Genomic DNA, 27008 nt, shown 5'->3' on the forward strand with positions numbered 1-27008 from the left:
ATTGTGACTGCCAAAATGCCTGGGCCATCAATGATTATAACGGCACTCGCCACTTTACAGGCGCAGAGAAGGAGGAGGGCACAGAGGAGGAGGAGGAGGGCACAGGAGAGGATATACCGCCCACGCCAAGATCTCTTTGGCATGACTGCGTCTGAGGTCATTGGCAACTTCAGATTTAACCAGGAAGCCATCCTGGACTTAACCAGGATCCTGCAGGATGATCTGAACACCCCAACCCAACGATCCCATGCCCTGCCAGCTCACATTAAAGTTATGGCCACCCTGCATTTTCTGGCCACTGGGTCTTTTCAGAGAACATGTGGAGGTCTGGCTGGGATGGTACAGTCCTCGATGAGCAGGTGTGTGCATCAGGTTGTCCCTGCAATACTGAGACGCATGGGCAGTCAATTTGAAAAGCCCACCCAGGAGGACCAGCGAATGAAGAGCATGGCTGATTTCTATCAGATTGCACGATTCCCACGGACCATCGGGGCCATTGACTGTACCCATGTGGCACTACAGCCCCCCCATGATACAGAGCACCTGTTCAGGAATCGGAAAAAACTGGCATTCCATCAATGTCCAGGTAATCGTGGATGCCCATGGCCTCATCTGGCATGTGTGTGCCAAATTTCCAGGTTCGTGCCATGACAGCTACATCTTTAGGCAGACCAACATAGCACGTGAATTGGAGCAGAACGTGTATGGAGACAGCTGGCTGGTTGGTGAGTGACATGTGTGTCAGGTATGACTGTCCCCCCCCATGATGCAGACATCACATGGGGCACATGCATGACTAATATCCTCCTGTCTTTTGCCTTCCAGGTGACTCTGGATATGCCCTGGGCCCTCACATGATGACCCCATTCAGGAACCCCCAAACCCCAGGAGAGCAACGCTACAACGAGGCTCATATTCGCACCCGGGCAGTAGTGGAGCGTACTTTTGGCCTGCTGAAGTCCCGCTTCAGATGCCTGGACAAGACTGGGGGTACACTGCTGTATTCCCCAGACTTTGTGTGCCAAATAATAGGGGCTTGTTGCATTCTTCATAACTTTGCAACGAGAAGGGGACTGGAGATTAACTTACGTGCTGACCTGACCCCCCACCCAGGCAATCCCCCCCTAGCCCACTCTACCCGGTCTACTGAGGGCACAGTAGCCAGGAGACGCCTGGCAGAAGGCATCTTTTCTCAGTAAATGGCCAGAAATCATGTCACAATGTTATTATTTCTTTTCAATGCAAACGCACATGAATTATGTGACAATGTTATTATTTGTTTTCACTGCAAACGCACATGAATTATGTGACAATGAGAATGTTGCTTTGCACAGTAAACGCACATGTTTAATGACACATTGAGAATGTTTTTGTCTCTGGAAACGCACATGATTTATGTCACAATGAGAATGCATGAATGCACACCACTGTGGTCCCTAGCACAAACACATCACATGCACATCGAATTGGATTAGATCCAAGTACCCCCCCCCCCTTTGGTACTTGGGAGCAGTAACGCCCCGCCACGGCTCCAATTATGTCACTGTGCATTCATACACCATTCAGGAACCTAGGATGACTTCTCCCTGGTCCTGGGGATCCCTTCTCCACCAAAACTGAGGGTGACACCCTTATTTTGTCAGGAATGCCACCCCCCCACATTCACACATCATTCACACACATAAACCAAATCATAAGTACAGTATAATAACCAAAATTTTTTAAGCAAAAAAAAAATAAAAAAAAGTACCCCTGGTATTTAAGTCCGGCGGCGAGTGCTTCGTCTAGGCTGCCCACGGGCAGGGGCACGGGCACGGGCACGGCCACGGGCACGGCCACTTGGAGGATCTTCACGGGGGGGGGAGCAGGGGAGAGAGTATCTTCATTGGGGGGGGGAGCAGGGGAGGGAGTATCTTCATTGGGGGGGGGAGCAGGGGAGGGAGTATCTTCATTGGGGGGGGGAGCAGGGGAGGGAGGAGCCTCCCCTGGTGTCTGACCTCCGGCTGGCCTGCCCTCCAAGGCCACTGCTATCCTGGTCAGGCAGGCAGTGATGGCAGCCGTATTGGCCTGGCCAGCCCGTGTGTTCTCCTGCACAGCCCGGGTGTTGTCCTGCACAGCCCGGGTGAGGGCAGTCACCTCCTGGCCCACGCCTGTTGTGGCGGTATGCAGGGACCACAAACAGGTGATGACACCCAATGAATTGGTGGCCACATCACTGAGTGACTCCCTCATTACATCCAGGCTGTGCTCCATCTTGGCCATAGTTTTTTTGATGTCACCCAGACTGCGGGTCTGCTTGGCATTGTCCCTCAGCAGACTGGCCGGCATATGCTCAGACCCCACCCTGGTGTCCTGGGTCGCCATCCTGCCTGCCCCTGAGGCTTGTGGCCAGGTAGGAGGGGATAGAGTGACCCTTGTGGGTTGCGGCATGTTGTGGGAGGAGTGGGAGGGGCTACCCCTGATGGTGGCCTGACTGGTGCCAGCCTCTGGGGGATCCTCTGGGGTAGCCTCAAGGGGAGCCTCTGGGGTAGCCTCAAGGGGAGCCTCTGGGGTAGCCTCTGGGGTAGCCTCAAGGGGAGCCTCTGGGGTAGCCTCAAGGGGAGCCTCTGGGGTAGCCTCAAGGGGAGCCTCAAGGCTAGCCTCAAGGGTATCATCAAAGGTCATCAGATCTGTGGCAATAATGATTTCCCGGCCAATCTGGAGATCTTCTTCCTCCTCCCCCTCATCCTCCTCCCCCTCATCCTCCTCCCCCTCAGCCTCCTCATGAGGGGAGGTTTGGCCACTCCCCTCCCCTGGGGACTCCTCAGCAGCCTCCTGTCTTTGGGGTGGTGCAGCAGCCTGGCCTGATGGCCCAGCAATCTCCTGGTCATCTGTGGAAGACACCAAACAATCACAGGTTTGAGGATCCACACACTTGGCACATGTTCCCTTCCCCCACCCACACATGCTAATCACCAAATAAAAAATAAAAAAAACCTTACCTGGCCTCACAGGAACATCAGACTGATAACCAGGCAGGCCCACCACCTGCTCTGGCTCGAAACACCGGGCCACTGCCCATTCCTCCTCAGTCAGCCGGATGGGGCATGGTCCCCCTCCTCCAGTGCCCCTCCTATGCGCAGTGAGCTTGGCCACCTTATTGCGGACCACGCTCCTCAGATCATTGATCTTTTTCTTAATGCCAGCGGGGGTCCTCGTCTCCCCTCCCCCCGCCGCATTTATGTGATCTGTGATTTTGGCATATATCCTCTTCCTTTGGGCCGGGGAGGTGTTCCGGCTATCAGGCCCATGTAGATATCTTCCATATTGTATGACATACCTGGCTAGGATTTGCTTTTCAACATGTGAAAAATTCAGCTTCCTGCGTTTGGGGGCCATCACAGACACCACCCAGCAACAAGAAGCCAAACAGGACAAACACACAAAAATACACACACAAGCAGACAGCTACTACAAAGTCAAATACAAACACACAAAAATACACACAGATGCAGACAGCTACTACAAAGTCAAATACAAACACACAAAAACCAAACACAAAATCCAAGCAGAAAAAAAACAAACAAAAAAATTAGCAGAAAGAATCAAACAAAAATTACACTTATCACAAACAAACAACAACTACTATCTACTACTCCTCCAACACTTCTCTATCAAACACAACTTACCAACAAACACTGACAAACTAAGAGCAGAAGCAAATTGCTCATGGAAGGGAACACAGGGAAATACTTTTGCAAATGAAGTGTGTTTGACTGGAGCTAGTTAAGCACAGTGCGATCCTCAAACTAAGTACACTTGGCCTTTTACCTATCTCACTGATTGCGCCAAGCAAAGTTCTGCACATGCGCAGTGAGCAGCAGATTCGTGCGCGCATGCGCAGTACGGCCGGACCTTCATTTGCATGGGGTCACGGCTCATTACAATGAAGCACGCCCACTTCCTTCCCACTTGCCATAACCCCGCCTTACGCCTCCGAATTTACGTTACGGCAGGCGCACTTTTGGGCGCAAATGCGCTGTGGATACGGCAATTACGACACCAACTTAGGGCGCCGTAACTTAAATTACATAAGTTAGAAAAAACTTATTTTGCGCCGCTGGCTGTGGATTTGGCCCTTAATCACTACCCTGCATAGCAAAAATATTTTCACTACCATGCAACATAGTAAATATTAACATTGCGAAATTCCATCAGTACTAATATATTATATACAAAATTGATAATATACAGTATGCAAATAAAATTGTATAAAAATATAAAATATATATAAAAATTTATATAAAATTTATATAAAATTCCCCAATACACAGAATAAATCAATTAATGGTCGGAATACAGAAAATTATTATTAGCGATTGGAAATAAAACAATTGAGGTCGAACTCAACATTAAGGCCAGCCGGAGAGGAAACTTTAGTTTCGTATATCCAGAACTACTCATGGCGGCTCAGTTGCCGAATGTAGTGCCCACCTCTCCAATGCTTAGAGACCTTTTCGATGCCCCAAAATTTGAGACCTTTAGGGTCCCTATGGTGGCATTCCCTGAAATGCTTAGACACACTATGGTTTCTAATACCACGCCGAATGTTGCTAATATGTTCTCCCACTCTCACGTGTAACTCTCGTGAGGTGCGTCCAACATATTGCAATCCGCATTGACATTCGAGCATGTAGACCACGTCCATAGTAGAGCAAGTGATTAGCTCCTTGATTGGATATTCCTTCCCAGTAACACTAGAAACAAAGGACTTGCGTTTTTTGATGTTAAATTTAGCATGTTTGCAAGTCGCACATCTGCCGCAAGCATAGAAACCTGACAAAAAGTTAAAAAGTTTAGGTCGAGGAATAACTGGTGGGTCAATCACTCCTGGAGCCAAACGGTCCCTAAGAGAGGGGGCCTTCCTGTACACAAATTGAGGACGCTCAGGAAGGACTGGGCCAAGAACCACATCCCCTTTCAGGACAGGCCAGTGTTTGGCCACAATTTTTTCAAACTTTTTGTGTTGTATGTTATAATCTAATAACATTTTATAATTGTCTACTTCTGAATCCACATTAGGAGGTCTATCCATTATGATCAAACTCCTATCCGTATTCCTGACTTTTTCAATCTCCTGCTTAATTGCAGGCATAGAGTAGCCTTTAGATACAAACCTGGCGGCCAATTCCTAAAACTGCACTGAGTAGTCAGATTCCAATGCACAATTCCTACGCAGCCTAACAAACTGGCCACGAGGAATATTACACAGCCACAATCGGTGGTGGCAGCTCGTTAGAGGGATATACCCATTTCGGTCTACAGTCTTGAAGTGGTTTCTAGTGACTAATCTGGACCCAGACTTGAAAATCTCGAGATCCAAAAAAGTCACCTGATCCGTGGAGACCGTCCAAGTCAGGACAATACCCTTATCATTGGAGTTCAGTCTATTCATAAACAACTCCAATGAGGGCAAGTCACCCTCCCAGATCATCACCAGATCATCAATATATCTGCGGTAGCAGAGTAGCTGAGGCGGTGTGTCTTGGAAGACCACGTCTCGCTCCCAGTGGGCCATGAACAAATTGGCCACACTGGGAGCAAAACGGGCTCCCATCGCAACACCGCACCGCTGGAGAAAAAATTCCTTATTGAACCAAAAGTAATTGCTCAGTAGGCAAAATCTTAAACTGTTCAAAAGAAAACATACATGTTCCGGTTTCAAATCAGTGGCCTCCAAAGCCCATGCAACTGATGCCAAAGCTGCATCATGCCCAATTATGGTATACAAGGATCCCACATCAGCGGAATGGAATTCAAGATTTGAATGATCTGCTTGGTATCCCGCAAATAAGCAGGAACCTTACGGACCAACGGTTGTAAAAAAACATCCAAGTATTGTCCCAGCCGGGATGTAACGGAATCAATTCCATTTACAATTGGGCAACCTGAAGGCCTTTCAGAATCTTTGTGTAATTTGGGCAAAAAATATATTATCGGAGTACGACAATAGAAAGGATCTAGATAGGCGGCCTCCTTTTTGTTGAGGACACCTGATTCCTTGCCCTCTTCTATCAACAGATGAAGTTCATTTTTGTACTTCATCATAGGGTCGCCCCGCAACAAGAATTAGGTACTGCGATCACCCAGCAACCTACACATCTCCTCATAATAGTAGGTCTTGCTGAGGACCACCAGGCCCCCCCCCCTTGTCTGCCGGGCAAATCACAATATCATTGTGTTGCTCCAGCGAGACAATACCTCGCTGAATACATTGTGAATCCCTCACTTTATTGATCCGAAGGCTGTCCAAATCTTTACATACTAAATTCCGAAAAACTTCCAAATGTTTACTATCGGTGTATTGGGGGTTAAAAACAGACTTATTTCTTAGTTTAGAATGGTTAGAAGCAACACTTGGGAGGGTCCTCTCAATTGGGTTAGAAAGGAAATATTTTTTCAAATTTAAATTCCTTACATACTTCTGGACATTTACATAAGTATCAAACTTGTTTAAATTGCGTATGGGCGCAAATTTAAGGCCTTTGTCACCCGCGCTCGCTGCCTCACACGCTGATCTGTGAACTGCTCGTTGATTCGGAAGCCTGGAGCCCCGTGATATGCCTGTATGCTTCACACTCGGCTATGAGTGTCTCCTATTGTGAGTCTGTTTATTGTTGGTTTTATTAAATTTAGTTTGGTATACAGAGAGCACTAGTCTGTCCCTTCTCTTATTTGCATATACCTCTCTGTGGATCCGGGAACTGGCTGAGCTGCCTGCTGCTTATTCATATTGAGATCTGGAGGTGTCTTGCTCATATCTTGGAGGTTTTTATATGCTATGTGACCTAGCCATGGTCGAATGGCTGAGGTGAGAGGCCATCTATATATATTGGTGGAGGATCTGTACCTGTGGATCACTGATCTTGGATTTTCTGCACTCAGTCACCTTTATATTGGAGCACGTTTTGGATTTATTTCACCAGTGCACTTTATGGACTTCTTTTGATATTTATAGTGATTCTTATATATTTTTTTATTTGTATTATCCATATTTCCAACATCAGTTATGATTTTGTCCATTTCCTCCCCTATATAGCCTTTGTCTACAAATCTTGACTTTAAATTCATTGCTTGTTTTAGATAATCATCTTTGATATTACAATTCCACCTGAGGCTAATAAACTGGCTTTTGGGAACAGGTCTCAGTCAGGAGGGGTGGTGACAACTCCCTTGCCCAATATAGCTATTACGATCCGTGTCTTTGAAATAAAGGTTGAAGTAATCAAAGAGCATTCCTTGACTCAAGGGAGTTGTCACTACCCCTCCTGGCTAAGATCTCTGATTGCAATATGCTTAGACTTCTGGCCGTTGGAAATCACTGATTAACATCAATAATTTCTGGCCATTGACTTCCGGTAACAAAAGTTAATTTTTTTTTAAAAAAAAGAGGCGTACTTGTGTTAGTAGGCCACACCTCTGGCGATGTTCTATTGGATGAAAAGTATTAGTTTGGTCCCTGGAGACACAAGAATGCTATGAGCCACAGCACTTTCTGAATGTTTTATAATGATGCTCGTTTTTATCTACCCTTGTAAGTACAGCTTTTCATTGATTTGAACATACTTCACTATGCTCATGCTATTTTATTTTGTTATCAACAAATTTATTTAGATATTTGACTATATTTTATTAGAGTATGCCCCGCATCTCCTACAACCATGCCAAGCTGACTGAGGCTCTCACTGAGCCCTCCCTCTCTTCCCATTCTGCAGTGAAACAAGTAGTGCTGGGAGGACACAGTTGTCTGTTTTGCTCCATCTCCTGCACCCCCATTGACAGGAGAAAGGGATCAATCACAAAGGGGCGCAGCTACTGCAAAGCATTGTGGGACATAGGGTCCCTAGCACAACCAGACCCCATAGCCTTCTTTAGGGCAGACACTACAAAGGCCAGCCTGCTCTGGGGGATGGGGAGAGAGGATTCAGTTTTTGGTCTGCTGGGGAGAAAGGGGAGATCACCACGAGCTGAGGAGAGAGACGGACATTACCAGAGGGGCTGCTGACACTCACAGGGGCAACCATCCTGCCATGGTTCCAGGGTCAGTAGAAGATGAGCATCCCATCCAGGAGAGCCCTTTGGTGCATCTCCAGATGTTCGAGGACAAGAGGCATTCCGGTCGCAGGGTGGCCTGGCGGGCTGCCTGAAGAACCATCTGCCAGGACATCTTCTTTTTCTGCCTTGGTTGCAGGACGCTTTAACCACTTCCCACCCTGCAGCCGACTATATACGGCCGCAAGGTGGCTCTGATCTGCCGGGAGGCCGTCTATATACAGCCTCCGGCCGCGCGCCACTGGGGGGCCGTATATAGACGGCCTCCGGCCGCCCGCCCGCCGCATCACACAGGTGCCGATGCACGTGCCTGGCGGCCGCAATGTCCACCGGGCACCCGTGATCGGCAGTCACAGAGCTCCACGTCCTGTCAGGGAGAGGAGACCAATGGTGTGTCCCTTGTACATAGGGACAACCATCGGTCACCTCCCCCAGTCAGTCCCCCTCTCCACAGTAAGAATCACTCCCAGGGTACATATTTAACCCCTTGATGCCCCCTAGTGTTAACCCCTTCCCTGCCAGTCACATTTATACCGTAAGCAGTGCATTTTTATAGCACTGTTCGCTGTATAAATGTGAATGGTCCCAAAAATGTGTCAAAAGTGTCCGATGTGTCCGCCGAAATATCGCAGTCATGACAAAAATCGCAGATCGCTGCCATTACTAGTAAAAAAAAAAAAAAAAAGTAATAATTCTATCCCCTATTTTGTAGGTGTTATAACGTTTTTTTTTACCAAAAATATGTAGAAGAATATGTATCGGACTAAACTGAAAAATATATATATATTTTTTAAATGGGATATTTATTATAGCAAAAACGAAAAAATATTGTATTTGTTTTTTTCAAAATTGTCGCTATATTTTTGTTTATAGCGCAAAAAATAAAAACAGGAGAGGTGATCAAATACCACCAAAAGAAAGCTCTATTTGTGGGAAAAAAAGGACGTCAATTTTGTTTGGGAGCCACGTCGCACGACCGTGCAATTGTCATTTAAAGCGTGACAGTGCCGAAAGCTGAAATTTGGCCTGGGCAGGAAGGGGGTATATGTGCCCAGTAAGCAAGTGGTTAAAGTCGCACTATCCACATTTGAACACTGCATGCAGACATCATGTTTCTGGATGGCCAAGAGGACATGTCACTTGCCGCATCAAATCTCTTTATGCTGATTACTGACCCCCCTTTGTTACACTTTAAGGATTCTTTGTTCTTTCTGAGCAGTGGCATTTCCAGCTTTCATATTTAGGGGGGGCCAACTATAAAATGCAATTATATATATATATATATATATCCTCTGGCCCTTTACTACGATCCCACTATGGGCCCTTTCACATGTTTTGCAGTGAGCTCCCTTCCTACTATACTGGGGCCCCCCCAGGGTGGCAGAAAACAAGAGATATATGTCACCAGCACACCACGAAAATATAAGGGTCCAAAGCAGTGGGAGAACTATCAGGGTTGCAAAGGTTGTCTTGCCACCGGGCCCTGGTGTTCTGCCACTGTGGGGTTCCCCAGCTGTCCTGTCCCTGCTATTGACAGCGCTGGTCTGGCATCTGTCTCCTTGGCAGCGGCGGCAGTCTATTAGGACCAGGTGCTGGTGACATTATGGGTGCATGCAGGGGAAGGCTGGAACTATTGGTTATAGAGAGCCGAGCCCCCAGCTGGTCACCTAGCAGCAGTAATGCTGTATAACCTTCTATGTTGACATGCTGATCGGGATGTGATCCAGGTGATGCTCCCAGTCAGATCTAATAAACACAGAATTTATTAGCATCAAGCAGGGCCATTTTTAATATTGATTGGACGGACCCTGGGCAAACATTTTTTTGGGCCCCCCACCCATGCAATTTTGCTCTCCACCTGCTCTGAGACATACAATAAAAAGCAGCTAGACTTAAAATCGGTTTATAATATCAGATCAGGAAGTGATTGTGATTGGTTGCCAGAGGTTATAGTGTATCATTATCGGTTACTGACTGGTTGCTAGAGGTTACAGCACACATTACGGCTCACTAATTAGTTGCAAGATGTTACAGCACATGATTTCTGCTTGTTGATTGGTTGCTAGAGATTACTGTACAGTAATACTGCTCACTGATTGGTTGCTAGAGGTTACAGCACATCATCTCCTCACTGCAGGTGGCATGATATACATATGAATGCCACCTTATATTTACATATATATGCTCCCGGATGCAGCTATTTACATATGAATGCTGCCGCCATTTACATATGAATGTTGCCGCCAATTACATATGAATGTCGGTTATTTACATGTGTCAGGGACCTGCCAAAAGGTGCGCGCGCACACAAGTTCAGCAACAGCAGCTGCCCGTACCTGTGCGCCGACGCGCGCCAAATGCGCACGTGCACCAATGGCGCGCGCGTGCTCTTATACCTACCGTTGCCAGACTTCCTACCTGAACCTTGATCACGCTTAGCCTACGAGATCCTCTGCCTGATTACTTGCTTGACCTGGCCTGCCTGACCCCGCTACTGTCTGTATGCTCTGTACCTAACCCGGCTTGCCTTACCCAGCTCCTGCTGCCGCTGTTCCAGTACCTGTGGCACTGCCAGCTCCAGAGTCGCTGACCCATCACTTCTGCAACAGCCGTCTCTGCACCAGCCTTTCCTGGAGAACCAGCATCCTGTGCCTGACTACTGCCATCACCCATGCACTCCTACCTCACTGTCCCCACTCCAGCGGCTCCTGAGCCAGGGCTGTAAGAGGGGCCTCCTCCTGCAACTAGGCTCTGACTACCAAGTACGTTCTCGTACATAACAACATGTAAACACATGGTCTGCAGGTGAGTCATCTGTACACAACAATAGGGCAGAGCTGGGCAGCATTAGTAGCAGCACTTCACACTGAGATATCAGGACACAGCACATGACTAAAACCTCAACAGACAAGGGAATTTAAACTGGATAGTTGGTAAGTATGAGGCAGCTGCTTTGGGCCCCACAACAGTGACAGGGCCCAGGGCAGCTGCGCCTTTTGCCCTGCCTTAAAGACTGCCCTGGCTTCAAGAGTACAACCACATATATATAATCAACCATATGTTCAGCAGCCATGTGGGCTCTATGTCTGTAAAGGGTGGGCTTTGATCAATAAAATCACTGATATTTAACTATAGGATTTGACTAGGAGCATCACCTGGATTGCATCACAATCAGCATGTCAGAGAAGGCTCCACTGCTGCTAAGCAACCTGCAGGGAGCTCAACTGTCTACAACCATAGAGATGGGCTCGGTGTGTTTGAAATTCCACATGCCCGATCCCACCAGGAAGCCGACACTCCACAGTGCTAATCACAGCCAATTAAACATTTCCTGATCTGTGCAGCTGCGGACCGGGAAATGTCTCACTGCCTGTGTTTAGCGCTGTGCAGTGTGGGCTTCCTGGCAGGCTCTGGCATGTTGAATTTTGAACATGCCGAGCCCATTTCTAACAACAAATTGTGCTGGCCCTCCTGTACATCAGCCCCATAAAGTAACCAGCACTGGGTTCCAATGTGCTGCCATGGAGTCAGAGACCAGCACTGTGAATACCCGGGACAGGACAGCAACTCTGGTTGTTTCAGCACTGGTCCACACTAGGAGGATTCCCCCATCCACCTATAATGTGTAGATGGGGGAATTGGAATTGGCTTCCCCTGTCACCACTGTCTATGTTGATGGGGGAATCATGCAAGTTTCTTTCCTGCAATCTGTGGATGCAGGAAAGAAATTTGCACCGTATATTACCTGCCTAACTGAAAGTGAAAGTAAATTGTGAATATCTTGAAAGAACAGGAGAGGGGGAGGGAGACAGATGGGATGGAGATAATGCAGTTCAGTAATTACAGTGTACTGCAGTCTGCAGTGCACACACTTACCCATGGTCCAGGCTAGAATTTCAGGCATCATTCACACACAGCCAGGAATGCTGCTGATTTTCATATTTCCCGCCTACACATCCCCTCTCTTCAGATACAGTGTGAGCGGGACTGGAAGGAGGAGGAGGAGCTGTATTCCTCCCTGCTCGTATGTGAGGAGAGTATGTGTGTGTGTGTGTGTGGGAGGGGGGGGGGGGGTTGCTGGACTCGCTGGGCTGTGAAAGAGTGTCATAGACTGACACTCGGCTCAGCTTGCAGTCGCCACTCTCGGAATTTACAGGCTGGTTCTCCTGTCCTAAGGATGGGAGAAATCAGTCTGTTTTTTCAGTAACTGGGTTGAAGTTACTCCCCCCCCCCCCCCACAGTGCTCGTGGAGTCCTTTCTGCAACTCGCTCTTCTCCAATGAGGATGCAGGGGAAGGAGCAGATCGGGTGGCTGTGGTTGTGTGAGCGCTCGCATTATGCAGTGTCAGCGAGCAGGGGGAGGAATACCCCACAGGGGCTGACTGGGAAAGCTCTCCCTCTCGGGAGAGACTGTGTTACTCCAGCGGTGGCCCGAGCAAAATGCAAAAAATAAATAAAATGGTGGTTCTCATGGTGGGGCACAGCATAATGTTGGGGGGGGGAGTCAGTGCCCCCTCTGGACCCCCCTAGGGACGCCATTGTTTCTGAGCTCTGACTGCCGGTGAAGACAAATACAAGGCCTCACATTCAGACTACTTCTCTTTTGTGCCTTTAAAGGAAAGCGTTACTGGTTATTGCACAGCTAAACCACTCAGTAGGATTAGAGTTACTGTAGGCCAGCCCTCCTTCCCTTTTAGTGGTAACTACGTCAGTTAAGTTTCTTCAAAAATAAATCTTTTTGCTAAAACTCCCTGTTATTGCTTTGTTACCCTAAGTGCTATTGTTCTTAATTTGTTATTGCTACCTGTTTTTAATGGTTTGCCTGGAGGTAATTAAACCAGGCTTTGGGCTGCCTTCTCCCAGGATTCGGCTGACTGACACTTACACTTACGTTCTCCTCTTTGAATAAGTAAAACAGTGAAGGTTGAATTGAGTTTGAACTATGTCTGTGTGCAATTTATTGTGGTTTTCCACAGAGACAATTCTTGGGGTTGAAGGGCAGAGTATCAGACCAAACAAACTCAAGGGGTTCATACAGTGGTACCGTAGTGCTACATATAATTTTTCAGATTATTTGTATTGATTTTGTGTAAGGAAGATGACTAGAGTTCAGGGCTCCATCCAGGACATAGAAGGTGTTTGCCCAGTGGTCAGTGTGGGAGCCAGTTCAGAAGGGAACTGTGAGGTATACAGAGAGTTTTGTCTGGGGGACCGAGACACAGGCCTAAGCCTGAGGGCTCAAAGTGAAAGCCAGGGGTCTAAACTATTTGCTTATGACAGAAAGATGCTGAACAACCACTGCATGGGTAAACCAATTTGTGTTTCTGTGCACTTTCTTTTTAATAAAAGTGCACAAAAATGTAACACTCGAATATGAGGAAAGGTCTAATAGGAGTGAATATGATGTAAAGCACTGTATGTAGGTTTCTCTTCTGTGAAATGGCATACTATATTTTAGTGTCTCAATAACTGACCTCTACACACATTTGGAAACCATGCAGGTTGCAGACGCAGACTGTTATACTGTCATAATCAAGGATCACTTTGCTTAACCTTTTGTTCGTAGTTTCACCGTCTAATCATCAAACACTTACATAAGTAAAGTTATACAAGGTCTTTCAAAAAATGTGTTGCCAATGCAAGCCCACTTTACAACTGATTCAGTATTGTGTTTTGGCATTCTTTGTGTTTCTAGAGATGAGCCAAATTTGTATTAATTATAAAGCCAGTCTGGTTAATTATTTCTGAATAAGATGCAAAAATTGTATAAATGTCTGCCTTTCCTTTAGCTGATTTAGGCTTCCAAGAGATCCTCCAAAAAACATTTGCAACCATGAAGTGGGCCACTCTGATTTGTCTGTTGATTTTGACCATAGCAACGGAGTCAAGACACCTACAAAAGCGACATCATGGTAAGCAAGAACTTTCTGAACAGCAATCTTTATGCACATACAAATGGGCTAAGTAAGTTTGTGTGTCTTTCTACCTGTGTCTTCTCTTTTAATAACTGAGCGAAAAAAGGTCTGTTGGGCACACATAAAAGCTTAATGCCTCAAAAATAAATCAAATATCTGTGTTTTTACATATAATAGTTGTACTCAGAAGGACATGTATTATTGAATGGACACTAATGAGGTTGTATATATAATATATAATGAGCGCTGGGAATCTGGACTGTCTTAATAAAATCATGGGCCCCTGGGCAAAGTAATACTTGGGGCCCCTACAATGGAGACAGTGCAGGTTAACAGACATCAAGTAGGTAGGAGGCAGAAAAGCGAAGCTTCCCCTTTTGGTTGGAGCTCCGCATTAACTACATGAACAATCATTCTGTACAGCAAAGAAACAGTGTGAAAATACTACATACATTAAGTAACAAAGCTGTCCTGTGCATATAATATATCTGCTAGATTGATGCCTCCCCAGCACTATGACCCCTCTACACCCCAGATATTCCCTAGCACTCTGACCCCTCTGCACTCCAGATAACCCCCCAGCACTCTGACCTCTCTACACACCAGATATCCCCCCAGCACTCTGACCCCTCTACACCCCAGATATCCCCCCAGCACTCTGACCCCTCTACACACCAGATATCTCCCCAGCACGCTGACCCCTCTACACCCCAGATATCCCCCCAGCACTCTGACCCCTCTACACCCCAGATATCCCCCCAGCACTCTGACCCCTCTACACACCAGATATCCCCCCTGCACTCTGACCCCTCTACACCCCAGATATCCCCCAGCACACTGACCCCTCTACACCCCAGATATCCCCCCAGCACTCTGACCCCTCTACACACCAGATATCTCCCCAGCACTCTGACCCCTCTACAACCCAGATATCCCCCCAGCACTCTGACCCCTCTACACCCCAGATATCCCCCCAGCACTCTGACCCCTCTACACCCCAGATATCCCCCCAGCACTCTGACCCCTCTACACCCCAGATATCCCCCCAGCACTCTGACCCCTCTACACACCAGATATCCCCCCAGCACTCTGACCCCTCTACACCCCAGATATCCCCCCCAGCACTGTAACCATGTACCATAAGATACCCCTTGTATTGTGACCCCACTATATCCCTGATATACCCTACACTGTGGCCTCTCTACATCCCTGATACCTGTAGCACTATAGAGGGACAGAGGAGGGAGTATCCCTTCGGGCATTCCAAGTATTTTGGTGAAAACGGTTCTGCACAGCTGGGCTCACCATGATACCATCCACAATGCTACTTCCGCAGGTGGGCTTTCAGTGCTGTCCACTCGGCAGCTCCCACACCGGCTCCTACCCCGCAGCCTTCAAGTCCCGAGCATTCAAGCTGCATGGGGCAGGGTCAGAGCAGCACTGGCGCTCCGGCCCTGCCCCTCCCTGCTGACTGTGAAATGATAGGTATCGTTCTTCACAGCACAGCGCACTGCTGACAGCTTGCCTTCCCTGTGTATTCATCACTCTCAGTGCCATCATGGGGCCCCCAATTTTGGGGCAGCGTGGGCTCAAGCACCAGCTGTTTTGGGGAAAGTGCATGGGCCCCCCATGCAGCTGGGGCCCCTGGGTTGTGCCCAGGTGTGCCCTCTCATTAAGACAGCCCTGCTGGGAATATATCATTTGTATGTGTGTTTTATGTCCATAATATTGGGGAAGGGACAGGTAAAAGTTGGGAATGCAATATATTGATCCGTCCTTTTTATCTTATGGCTTCATGCTGTCAAGATGGTACATCCCTTATTTTACAAAGATCAATAATCTTTAATAAGTTCCCCTAAGTGAATTGTGTCCCCTTACCTTCTGGTCTAGTGACAGCTATAATCTAAACAGGAAGTGAGGCTGAATCTCCCCAACAAGAACACAACAACAGCAATAAAGATCTGTCGAGTGTTTGTAGAATATCACTACTTTAATGAAAAGAAACATGTTCTGGAGTTTCAATTTATGTGACTGCTGTGCTTATGTGTTTCCTGTTTATTAAATGTTTTTATGTGTTTTTTAGAACAACATGAACGGTTGATTAACGATATTGTAAAGGCAGTAGGAAAACCAGCTGTTGAAAAATTGTAAGTATTCTAATTATATAATGTATTTTGTTGTTCTGTAAACACTCTGAAAGTTGCATGAAATGCAAACTTTTAGATAAAACTGCTGTCAAAATATTAAAGTAAAACTATAGGCACATTTTTTTTGGGGGGGGGGGGGGTTTGAGGGAGAGAGGCTCCTGTTGGCCATCTGTGCCCCATTGGGGAGATTTACCTTAACTTCCTGTCCCATAGCCAAAACAGGAAGTGAGGGGAAATTCCTCCAAATTAAGGTTATCCCTTGGGGACCCCTAGCCCATCAGAACTAGTTTCCCCATTGTAAGATTTCCCTTCTATTACTATTACAAAGCTTTCACTTTCAATGCTAACGATAAACATGAAAAATAGTGAACATCACTAATGGGGGCACAGACAGCAATAAAATCTCATAGGTGTTTTTTAATCCCTCTCCATTCTGTCCAAAACTAAAGTAAACCTTTTACTTTTAGTTATAGGGAAGCAAGAGCGGGTTAGGGATGTGAGGGCAATTGCTGAGGCTGACCAAACACCCACCCCAAAGAATTGTAATGGACTATCTCGGTACTGATACAAAACAATATTTTTTTCAGTATAAAAATTTGTTTAATACACATAAAAAATAGTAACATACAGAAACAAACAAATTTCAATAAAACAACCACTATTGAAGTGAAGATAGACAGGTCTTTCCTTAACTAGTTTCATGGAATGGACGGTTTCTTCAGGAGGAGTTGTCTATGAAACAAATATTACAGTAAGATACAGGGTAAATACAGTATAATACAATTGATTTAAACATAACACAGCGCATAATGTAATATAGAGATCTGCTCACCCGAACTGTCAAGATCGACTATGCGAATCGGCCACTCGAAAAGGTTCCCCCCGCGGCGGAGCGAGGGGGATTGTACGTGACACAATCTGATTAAAAGAATACAACTTGTAATGCATACCAAAGATTAATTCTAATTGAACCGGTATAATTACCAGACTGTGGTAACGTCTTTAGGTGGATCTACTTTTAGTTATACTTTAAAGCGGAAGAAAACCCATCCATGAAACAGTTTCAGTTCCGGCCCGTGCTGGAAATTTAACACTCCCATTGGTTGTGCTCTCAACCAAACTGTAAAACCATCCAATGGCTGGTGTCATAACTGATCACATGTGCAGCATCATGACAGTTGTAGATAAATATACAAAAAGTAACAGATAAAACAAAACATACATAATTAAACTATAGCAGGATGTAGTAAGCAGAACAAACAAATATAAATTGCAATATTTCCTAAATACCGGTAAGATACTTATTATTAATTGGATGCAGCCATTTTCAGGCATTAATGATTTTCATTATCCTTCTGATATGGTGAGGGTAACTGGTGTCTGAATAATGGTGGACATTGACGTTATTCTTAGAAAAAAGTGTCAGGGCTTTGTGCACAAGGTCTCTTTAACTTAGTGGCTCCATGACATATCCCTGTTTAAAAACAAAATTTTAAAGAAATATGTTGCAACACAATGATTATAATTAATATGTATTTACTATGCTGTTATGTCTTACAGATTGTTGGTGATAGTGGCACAGGATTTTGAAAAATGCTCACTGGATGAACACCTAAAACTCCATGCAAAAATCATGGAGGCTGTTGATAACTGCGAAAAACATCCAGAGGAAGCTATTTGTAAAAAAACAGCGGTATGCTCTCCTTGGCTCTTTCTCAACAAGCTTTACATGATAATATAACAGAACTTTTCAAGTTGCAGTGGTGTAGAATGTGGGGATCAAGAGTATGTAACACACACGGTTAAATGTGCATAGCGCAGTGTGTAGGGGTCAGGAATACATAGCGCACAGGCCGGTATACACAGTAGAAACAATAACGACCCCCTCCTCTCAGTACTAATTCCCCCCAGTGCAAATAATCCCCTAAATCTCCCCCAGTACATATCTTTCCCCCAAAAATCCCTGCCAGTACAGAGCTCCTTTTCTGTAAATTACCCTCAGTAAGGGAGCCCCCCCCCCCCCCAGTTCCTTTTATTACAGTCCTCCCCACCAATACAGACCTCTCTCCCCCCAGTACAGACCTCTTTCTCCCCAGTACAGACCTATTGAGGCTCCCTCCCCCGAAGTTCACTTTCCAGACCTCAGATACAGTGGCAGGGCATAGTGAGGGGGTAGTACTTGGCAGTGCCAGAGTTAAGGTGGAGCTTACGGGGGCTGCGGCTCTGTACATTCGCTGTGTCTGAGGTTTGAATAAGCCAATGTCTGCAGGGCAGATGGCGAAACATAAAAAAAAAAAAATGTCAGGTGGTCACAGCGCCAGAGCCTGGAGCTAGCCAATGCACCCCTGGACAGCTGAAGACAACTTTGGGGATGTTTGTTTTACCAGGGACAGACCCTTTAAAATAGGGGCTGTCTCCTGAAAACTGGGACAAACATTAACCTATTTTAAAGTGTAAGCCCAAACTTGGATAGAGTACAGATCCTTCCTTGAGTAGGAAGGTTGAGAGATCTGTCTCAGCTCTGTGCCCAGCATCTCCCTGCAGCAACAAATCATTGATATATATATATATATATATATATATATATATATATATATATATATATATATATATATATATATATACATATATATATATATAAAAAAAAAACTGCATTCTTGTAGCGTTCTCCATAAGTACCCAAACCTCTTATTTTCCCTGCCAGCTTCTACCAGTTTTTTTAGAATAGACTGCACACGTGCGCATTTGTAAGATTCCGCAAAATGCTCCTGGAATGTCTATTTCACACATCCCAGGAGGCACTTCACGCTATCTTGCCTATGCATCAGGCCCAGACCAGGATTTAAAAAAAAAAAATCAAATAAAAATTAAAAAACTTTAAATACATTTTTTGGAGTAAATGTGTAAGAAGGAGGGGAGAAAAGGTAGTAGGGGACCTTCCTGAAACGAGTAAAGTTTTGCTTTAAGAATGCATATTTTTAAAAACAAAGCCCAGTGTCACTTTTAGTGTGATGCTAAATTGTGTTCCTTATATAAAAGCACTGACCCACTAATAGTGACATCACATCCTTTAATGATCTTAAACATATGTTTTGTATTTTAGAGGCTACCGCTACCCATACCTAATGCACAAGTGATGGAAATCACTTATTAAACAGCAGTCTATGTTTTACACATAGACTTGGCTTGCAACATGTGCTTTCATATAGTCATTGCAGGGTCAAATTACAAAATTGCCCCCCTTCCCCACCTAACATTAGCCCTCAGCCATGGGCCACATTTCCTTAAAGATTCCCAACTACCTGTGTGTGTTATACCCCTTTCACAAGGCATAGACTCCTTTGAGATCAGCAGGGGATCTGGCCACTGATCCCCTGCTGATCAGAGAAGCGCGGGCAGATGACAGGTCGGTGTCCACTCAGTTTATGCAGGGCGGACAGGGACAGAGCCTGCTCTGCTCTATGGGTGGCTGGGAGTAAATGGCCTCTGCTGTCCGTTTACACCCGACTGTCATCAAATCCAATCCGCCTAGATCAGTGATTCTCAACCTTTTTGGTGCCATGACCCCTTGATAAAATTTCCCAAGTTGTGGGGACCCCTACCAGTAAAATTATTTTCGTACAGTGGGTTGTCAGCACCTAAGGCAAGACAAGTAATTTGTGCCCCTAACCCATGGACATTTAGCACTCCCTGAGTCCCTTCCACTCATACAGTATTAAAACCCCTTGTGGTACATTTTAGGATGTATAATTTTTTCTCTTTGTTCTCCTTTCTTTCCCTTTTATCTCTTTCAATGCAAATTTCTTGTTTTATTTCCCCATTCCTCTCCCTAGCTGTCTTGTTCTTTCTTTTATTCTTTCTCTCCCTTTTTCTTTATTCCACCCCCTCTTTTTGTCTCCCTTCCATCTATTCTCTATTTTTGTTTCTTCTCTTACTCCTTGGTGGAGGGAATGGGATCAGTGGCAGTGCTGGTGTGGAGTTGGGATAAGTGGCAATGCTGGGGAGAGTTCTGATCAGCCAACTTACGTGCTCGTGATCAAGGTCGTCTGCTGATCTGAGAACTGTAGTGGGGACTTTTGATGGCCACTATAATCACAGGTAGTGTTACTGCGGTTGATTTACTAAATCTGCAGAGTGCAAAATTTGGTGCAGCTCTGCACAGAAACCAATCAGCTTTACAGGTTTTTCTTGTCAAAGCTTAATTGAACAAGCTGAAGTTAGAAGCTGATTGGCTACCATGCACAACTGCACCAGATTTAGCATTTTCCAGTTTTAGTAAATCAACCCCATTGTGTCTCTGACTTTGTGGTGTCTCGCAGCAGTGACACCTTTACCGAAATCAGGAGACAGGGTTTCCTCCAGCCCCTCCCACTTTACATTTCCCACCAGTCAGCTGGCCTCTAGACTCTGTACCCCAGCCATCCCGTGAACTAAATGGGCAGCTCCAGGAACATGCCCTGCGGGGCGGCCGCAAAAACGCTGGGAGTGCAGTGCGGGCTTCAGGAACAGCCTAGGATTCGGTGATCCTGGCAAATTCTCATTCGACCCCCGAGGGGGCCCCGACCCCTCGTTGAGAACCACTAGCCTAGATGAAGGTGGATGGATCCCCTTCTGTTTTTTTTTTTATTTAGCTGACCGAATTAACCAGTTATGCAGGTTCAAACAAACACAAGTCCGTTCACACCCGCCGGTCCATCGGGGTGACTTGACCATCAGGCAAACTTGATCGTACCCTTTGTGTGAATGGGGACCAAAACTGCCTTCTTTAATTGTGTGTGTCTCTTGCCTCTACAGATGGAAATGTATCATGACATAGTTTGCAAAGAAGAAGACATCGAACAGATTTACCCCTGGATTACAGAGTGTTGCGGCAAAGCGGAGGCAGAGAGGATCACGTGCTTTTATGAGCATAGAAAAACTAAAGTTGAGGAATATAAGATACCAGATGTTGAAGAAGCCTGCAAAACACATGCAGAGAACCCACAACGTGCCTTTTCTTAGTGAGTTTATTTTAATATTTTATATTTACCAATGTAAAGCCCAATTGCCCATCACATGTTATGGTTTGTCACTAACTTTTATTTGGAAATGCCTAAAAATACCTTTGTCCTATCATGGAAGAATATTATATATACATGGGGCAATAATTTGACAATAGAAAAGAAAATTTTTGGTACAATTTTCCTAAACGTCCAATTTAAATCTCATACTTTTTTTTATCTCTTTAGAGCTATGTAACCCTGCATGTTATGATTTGTGGCTTTTTTTTTTTTCTTAAAAAAAAAAAAAAAAAAATATTCTCTTAGTGATGTCCGCCTTTACATTACTGTGGTCTGTGCGGGCTGAGCTGAGTAACAGCTACACCTACCATCACAATTGTCCTCACACAGACCTCTATTATAGAGAAGGATAGGATTTGTGTCAGACCATATCTGTGGGAATTACTGAGGCCCCGTACACACGACCGAGTTTCTCAGCAGAATTCAGCCAGAAACTCGATCGGAGCTGTATTCTGCCGAGAAACCCGATCGTCTGTACACTTTTGGCCGAGGAAACCGACGAGGATCTCGTCGGGCCAAATAGAGAACATGTTCTCTATTTCCTCGTAAGTCAATGAGGAAACTTGGCTCGCCGAGATCCTCTGCGGCTTCACAAGGAACTCGACGAGCAAAACTATGGGTTTTGCCCGTTGAGTTTCTCGGACGTGTGTACGGGGCCTGAGACTATTAGACAGCACAGATATTCTCAAACTGGGCATGGATGGTTAGTTTTTTTTTTTTATTCATTCAGCTACAAGCTCAATAAAAAAAAATATTAACAGATTTCTCCATCCACACAAGCAAGATGCAGGGAGAAATCCCCCTGCTGGGGGATCCCACTGTCAGAATACTCTGATCAGCAGATAGAGCTGATTGGCTGCAGCTGCTGATCGACAAACGTTTTCCAGTGTGTCCTTTCGACAGAAGTCAATCTAACGATCGGCTTCTTTCAAACAAGGGGGCCCACGCACAAATTGGAATTCAGCCAGTCCCTTCTGAACATACCAAGTTTCCACCTATTAATGCCCAGCTTTAGACACTCTACATAGCTGATGTATTAGAAGGGCAGCGCTATGAAAATTTAGGTTGGTAGTACAGTGTCTATCTGACTGAAAATTGTTTGTGTCCTGGCCTTTTTTCTTATTTATTTAATATGATTTTTCAATGTGGTACAGTACTACTTATGACTACTAGGTAGGGACATTTACAAAACAAAATGCAAACATAAAGAGGTATTAAACCCAAAAACAAAAATGTATTAAATTTCAGCTAATCAATTCTTAGATGTGTTGACTTCATTAGTTGTCGTTCTTTATACATTTTTTCCTTTATTTCTTTACCTGATGATCCATCCAGTGAAGCTAAGTACACATGGGCCAAATATTGGCCTGTATTTGCCGGTTCAACAGGTCAGTCAGCATGTACAGCTGTCTTCCAACCAGTGGTGGCTGGTGGGGTTATTTTTTTGGGGGGGCAGCAAACAACTGCCCGGGCCGCCAGTGGAGCGGCACAACCCCCCCGCGGCACTAAGACAGCTCCCACCACCACCCGCTGTCTTTACCCTGGATGCGGGTGGTGAGAGCGTTGCGGGCTCGGGGAAAGCTGCTCTGGTGTTCTCTCTTGGAGCAGCTTTCCGCGGTGTCTCCTCCAATAGGATCGCTTGACGTTTTGGCCAATGGGGAAACAGGTTTCATACCTGCTTCCCAATTGGCTGGGAGCAGGATCAGTGTTGCAATACACCTGGGTGGGCTCCAGACGCAATGCTCTGCGGACCGAGTCCATCCTATTTTGAAGCCTATCAGGTTCTTCAAAAAAAAAAATGGCCGCTTTAATTCATATGCCCGGTGACCCAAAATAGCGCAGCGGGGGAAATCGTTGCACTAACATTGTTTAAGTTAGTACGGTGACTTCTCTGTTTTTTTCCTTCAGCCTGCTGAGCGAAAGAAAAACCTTATGTGTGCACACAGCCTTATGCCGCGTACACACGATCAGGCTTTTGCCGATGGAATTCCATTGGAGAAAAATAGAACATATCTAAACTCTGATGGAATTCATCGGAATTTCCAATGAAAAAACTGGGGCTACACACGATTGGAATATCCAATGGAAAAAGCCCGCCTGATTTTTTCCATCGGAAATTCCGATCGTGTGTACGCGGCATTAGTCCATTATTTTTCAACTTCCTTTAATAGACCAAGCTGTCCAGACAGACAAGTAGCAGTTAGAGAGCAGGTGAAAGAAAGGCAAACAAGCCTAATAAAAGAAAACAAATGCAACAATCACATCTAAGGATCACTAAGCTGCAATATATTACATTTTTGTTTTTGGGGTTAATATTGTTTTAAAGTAAAATTGCCTCTACATCTGCTCCCTGTTTTGCCCTCTTATGCTAAATGGTCAAAGTACACCTGTGATCATGTCAAACATTCATGGCTGCTGTTAGAAATCATGGGTCCGTATAATGCTTACCTGACAGGGCCCCGCCCCCCCCAAAAAAGAAATACAAATTTTGATAAAAATACACTAAAATCATTATTATATGACATGTTTACCGGCCCCTACCCCATCCTTAAACATCCTCTGGCGTGCCCACAGCAGCTGTCGATGGGAGAGGATGGAAGCCAGCAATGCTGAAGGGAAAAGGGGTGCACAGGGGGGCCCGGAAAGCAGGAGGATGGGGATGTGGATGTTAGAACTGATCCCATTGCAGAAGAGGATCGGTGTCTGCAGTAAGGCAGTACAGCTGGCCATCCTCAGCAGGTGCCCGGGCCCTCCCTTTTGAACTGATGGGGACAGCCCAGTACAGGAGGGCTGGTTGTACTGCCTACTCAGCGGCCCTGCAAACATCCAATACCATCCAATGTAGGGAAGTTTGAAAAATGAGGCCCCGTACACACGACCGAGTTTCTCGGCAGAATTCAGCCAGAAACTCGATCGGAGCTGAATTCTGCCGAGAAACCCGGCCGTGTGTACACTTTCCCCCGAGGAAGCCGACGAGTTCCTCGTCGAGCCAAATAGAGAACATGTTCTCTATTTCCTCGTTGTTCAATGAGGAAAGTTGGCTCGCCGAGATCCTCGGCGGCTTCAAACAGAACTCGACGAGCAAAACGCTGAGTTTTGCCCGTCGAGTTCCTCGGACGTGTGTACAGGGCCTTAGAGCTGCTGCACTTGGTTGGACAGCAGGTTCAGCTCACTTTACTTTTCTGCATAATTTAGTAAATCAGGCTGGCAGGATTTACTTTTCTTGCATTTTTATATTTGACCTTAGCATTCATCTATCACCGACTAAAGTCTTAAGCCCCATACACACTCAGTTTTCCTGATAGTTTTCTCTTCAGGTTTACCAAAACCATGTAATATGAGGTCAAACAGGCATTTCCTTGTACTACATGGTTTTGGTAAACCTGAAGAGAAAACCAGCAGGAAAACTGATAGTGTGTATGGGGCTTTACTTGACTGCCCTTTGCACTGCTCTAACCAGTAACCAAGCCCCGGCCTATATGTTTGTGTGGCATTATGCTCAATACATTCATTCAGGATTTGTAATGATCATATTTTTCTTTACATTTTAGCTACCTCTCCAACATTGCCGCAAGACATCCAGAACTCTATCCACCAGCTGTTATTGGTTTTGCTATACAATACAATCAAATCACTACTGAATGTTGTGCTGCAGAAGAAAAAGCCAAGTGCTTTTCTGAACGGGTATGCTATGAAACTTCTTGAAATGAAACAATGTTATTGCACATGTAGGCTTCGTTCATATGGGGCGATTATATCCGGGCCCTGTGCAGGGCTGTGTTTACCTGCACATATGTTGCTGCATGCCCATGCCGGTAGTCCCATTCGTGTCTATTGAGATTCAGCGTCTGCATGGGCACAGCTACTGTGTGCCAATATGACACCTGTGTGGGTGCGGGTCCCTGAATGCGCACGCACGGTTGTCACATAGGGAGCAGTGGCTGTGTCTGTGCAGCGCCCCAATAGATGGCAGGGATGCTTGCAACACCTGCACATCCCTGTGACAGTAAAACACAGCCCTGCACAGAACAAGGATGTAATGGCCCTGTGTGAACTAGGCCTTAAAGTGTATGTCTGAGAAAAATAATAAAACAATACAATTTTTAGACAATATAGGACCAAGTATCATTTTGTGGTACTAAGTAATTTGTATGGAATTTGGTAATGATATCAAGAAAAGCAGTAACATAGATCCCCTTCAGCCAGCAACAATAGATCCCCCTAACAACAATGGACCACCCACAACAAAATTTCCCCACCAGCAACATTAGACTCTCAGCAGCATCAACAGATCTCCGCACAGCCAACATTAATGGACTATCTGGCTGCCATCAACAATAGACCTTTCCCCACAACAGTAGATCTCTTTCAGGAATAACTGACCCCCCAGCAAAATAAGACCCCCCCAGCAACAATAGACCTCCCCAGCAACAATATACCCCCCCTGTAAACATAGATCTCCAACAGTGAGCATCAATACCCTGCAGCACACCCCAGCACCCTTTGCCATTACATACAGTCAGTCCAGGAGGTGCCGGAACTGCGTTCCCTCGCGTTCCCGCTGAAAAAAAGCCCTGTATATATATATATATATGTGTATGTATTTATGTTTGTAACAATGCTTTCTTTTGCAGATGCCTCAGGCAAAAAAATTAACAAACTATCTTGAGGATAAACAGAAGCAGAAATGTCGTATTATTAAAGAATTTGAACCTAGAGTTTTTGAAGCACTGTAAGTATCTATCCCCAATCCAGTAAATATATGTTGGGGAAATGTGGAGAGCTTTATTTTTATCTTTAACCCCTTCCCGCTTGCCCACTCTAGCATCCCGTTATCTGGGCTATTAAGCCAAGAGGGGCGGGAAGGCCTTTCTAATCATGTGACCACTGTCATTGGCTATCACGGTGGTCACGTGATCGGAAGCCCTGCTGGATCCCGATCATTAGTACAGATTGAGAGTTGTCTTTGACAGCTTGATCCCTATGCTGGGAGCATGCAGGGATTGCGCTCTCAGCACAGACATATGGGCGGCATGCAGGTGTTAATGCCCATCCTTGCACGGCTGCACATATAACTATATACCTACCAGAGTACCTTCAGCACTATGATACTATAAATATACTCCCACCTGTATTTTTTTGTTGGAGGAGGGGGGAGCAAGCAGCTGACCTCACTAGCTTGGCAACAACAGCACAGATCAGAATGGGATCAAGTGTTGCATGCACTTGGTCCCCTGTGGGTTCACAAATGATTTCAAAGTTAAAGCGGGGGTTCCCCGGGAAACTTTTTTTTTTTTTTTTCAGACTTCACTGGGGTATAACAATGCAAAGGTATACTCACTACTTTGGTCGCTGCACATATCCGCTATCCGTTTTCTTTGCAAAGAAGGAGTCCGAGGGACTCCATTTTGCTTGTGGGCATTGTGAAGCCCACAAGCAATCACTTCCTGGAAGCGGTGAATGCTGATCTCCCAGCATTCACCGCTCATTCTCGCGCCTGCGCACTGTTTACAGTGTTCTGGTACCTAATGGCAATATTTACAGGCATGCCAGTTTCTAAAATGGCACAATTAGAGACGCCGTCGCCACGTGACCGACGTCACGCGTCACTTCGTGTGTGAAATCTCACGAGATTCACATTGCATTTTTGGTAGCATGACACTGTGCTCCTAGAAAAACATAGCAGACAGGTCCCACAACGCATTGCGGCACCGGGAAAGGATAAGATACGCCTACTCCCGCGGGAGGGGAATCCCAGAAGTCATAGTTTACATGGTTATACTACAGTATTTATTT

The 27008-nt window shown here is 45.7% G+C and overlaps 1 protein-coding gene across 1 annotated transcript in view; it reads left to right on the forward strand.

Moving 5' to 3' along the window:
* The first annotated feature begins 13874 nt into the window (after positions 1–13874).
* The window catches only part of LOC120915641 (albumin-like), a 32512-nt gene continuing 19378 nt past the window's right edge, over positions 13875–27008 (forward strand). The window contains exons 1-6 of the mRNA XM_040326315.1: positions 13875–14002; positions 16089–16152; positions 17713–17845; positions 20947–21152; positions 24764–24896; positions 25847–25944. Of these exons, the coding sequence (XP_040182249.1) occupies positions 13924–14002; positions 16089–16152; positions 17713–17845; positions 20947–21152; positions 24764–24896; positions 25847–25944 (713 nt within the window). The 5' untranslated portion in view covers positions 13875–13923. The remainder of the gene's footprint in view (positions 14003–16088; positions 16153–17712; positions 17846–20946; positions 21153–24763; positions 24897–25846; positions 25945–27008) is intronic.

The sequence above is a fragment of the Rana temporaria genome, chromosome 1, assembly GCF_905171775.1.
Source record: "Rana temporaria chromosome 1, aRanTem1.1, whole genome shotgun sequence".
Lineage (NCBI taxonomy): Eukaryota > Metazoa > Chordata > Amphibia > Anura > Ranidae > Rana > Rana temporaria.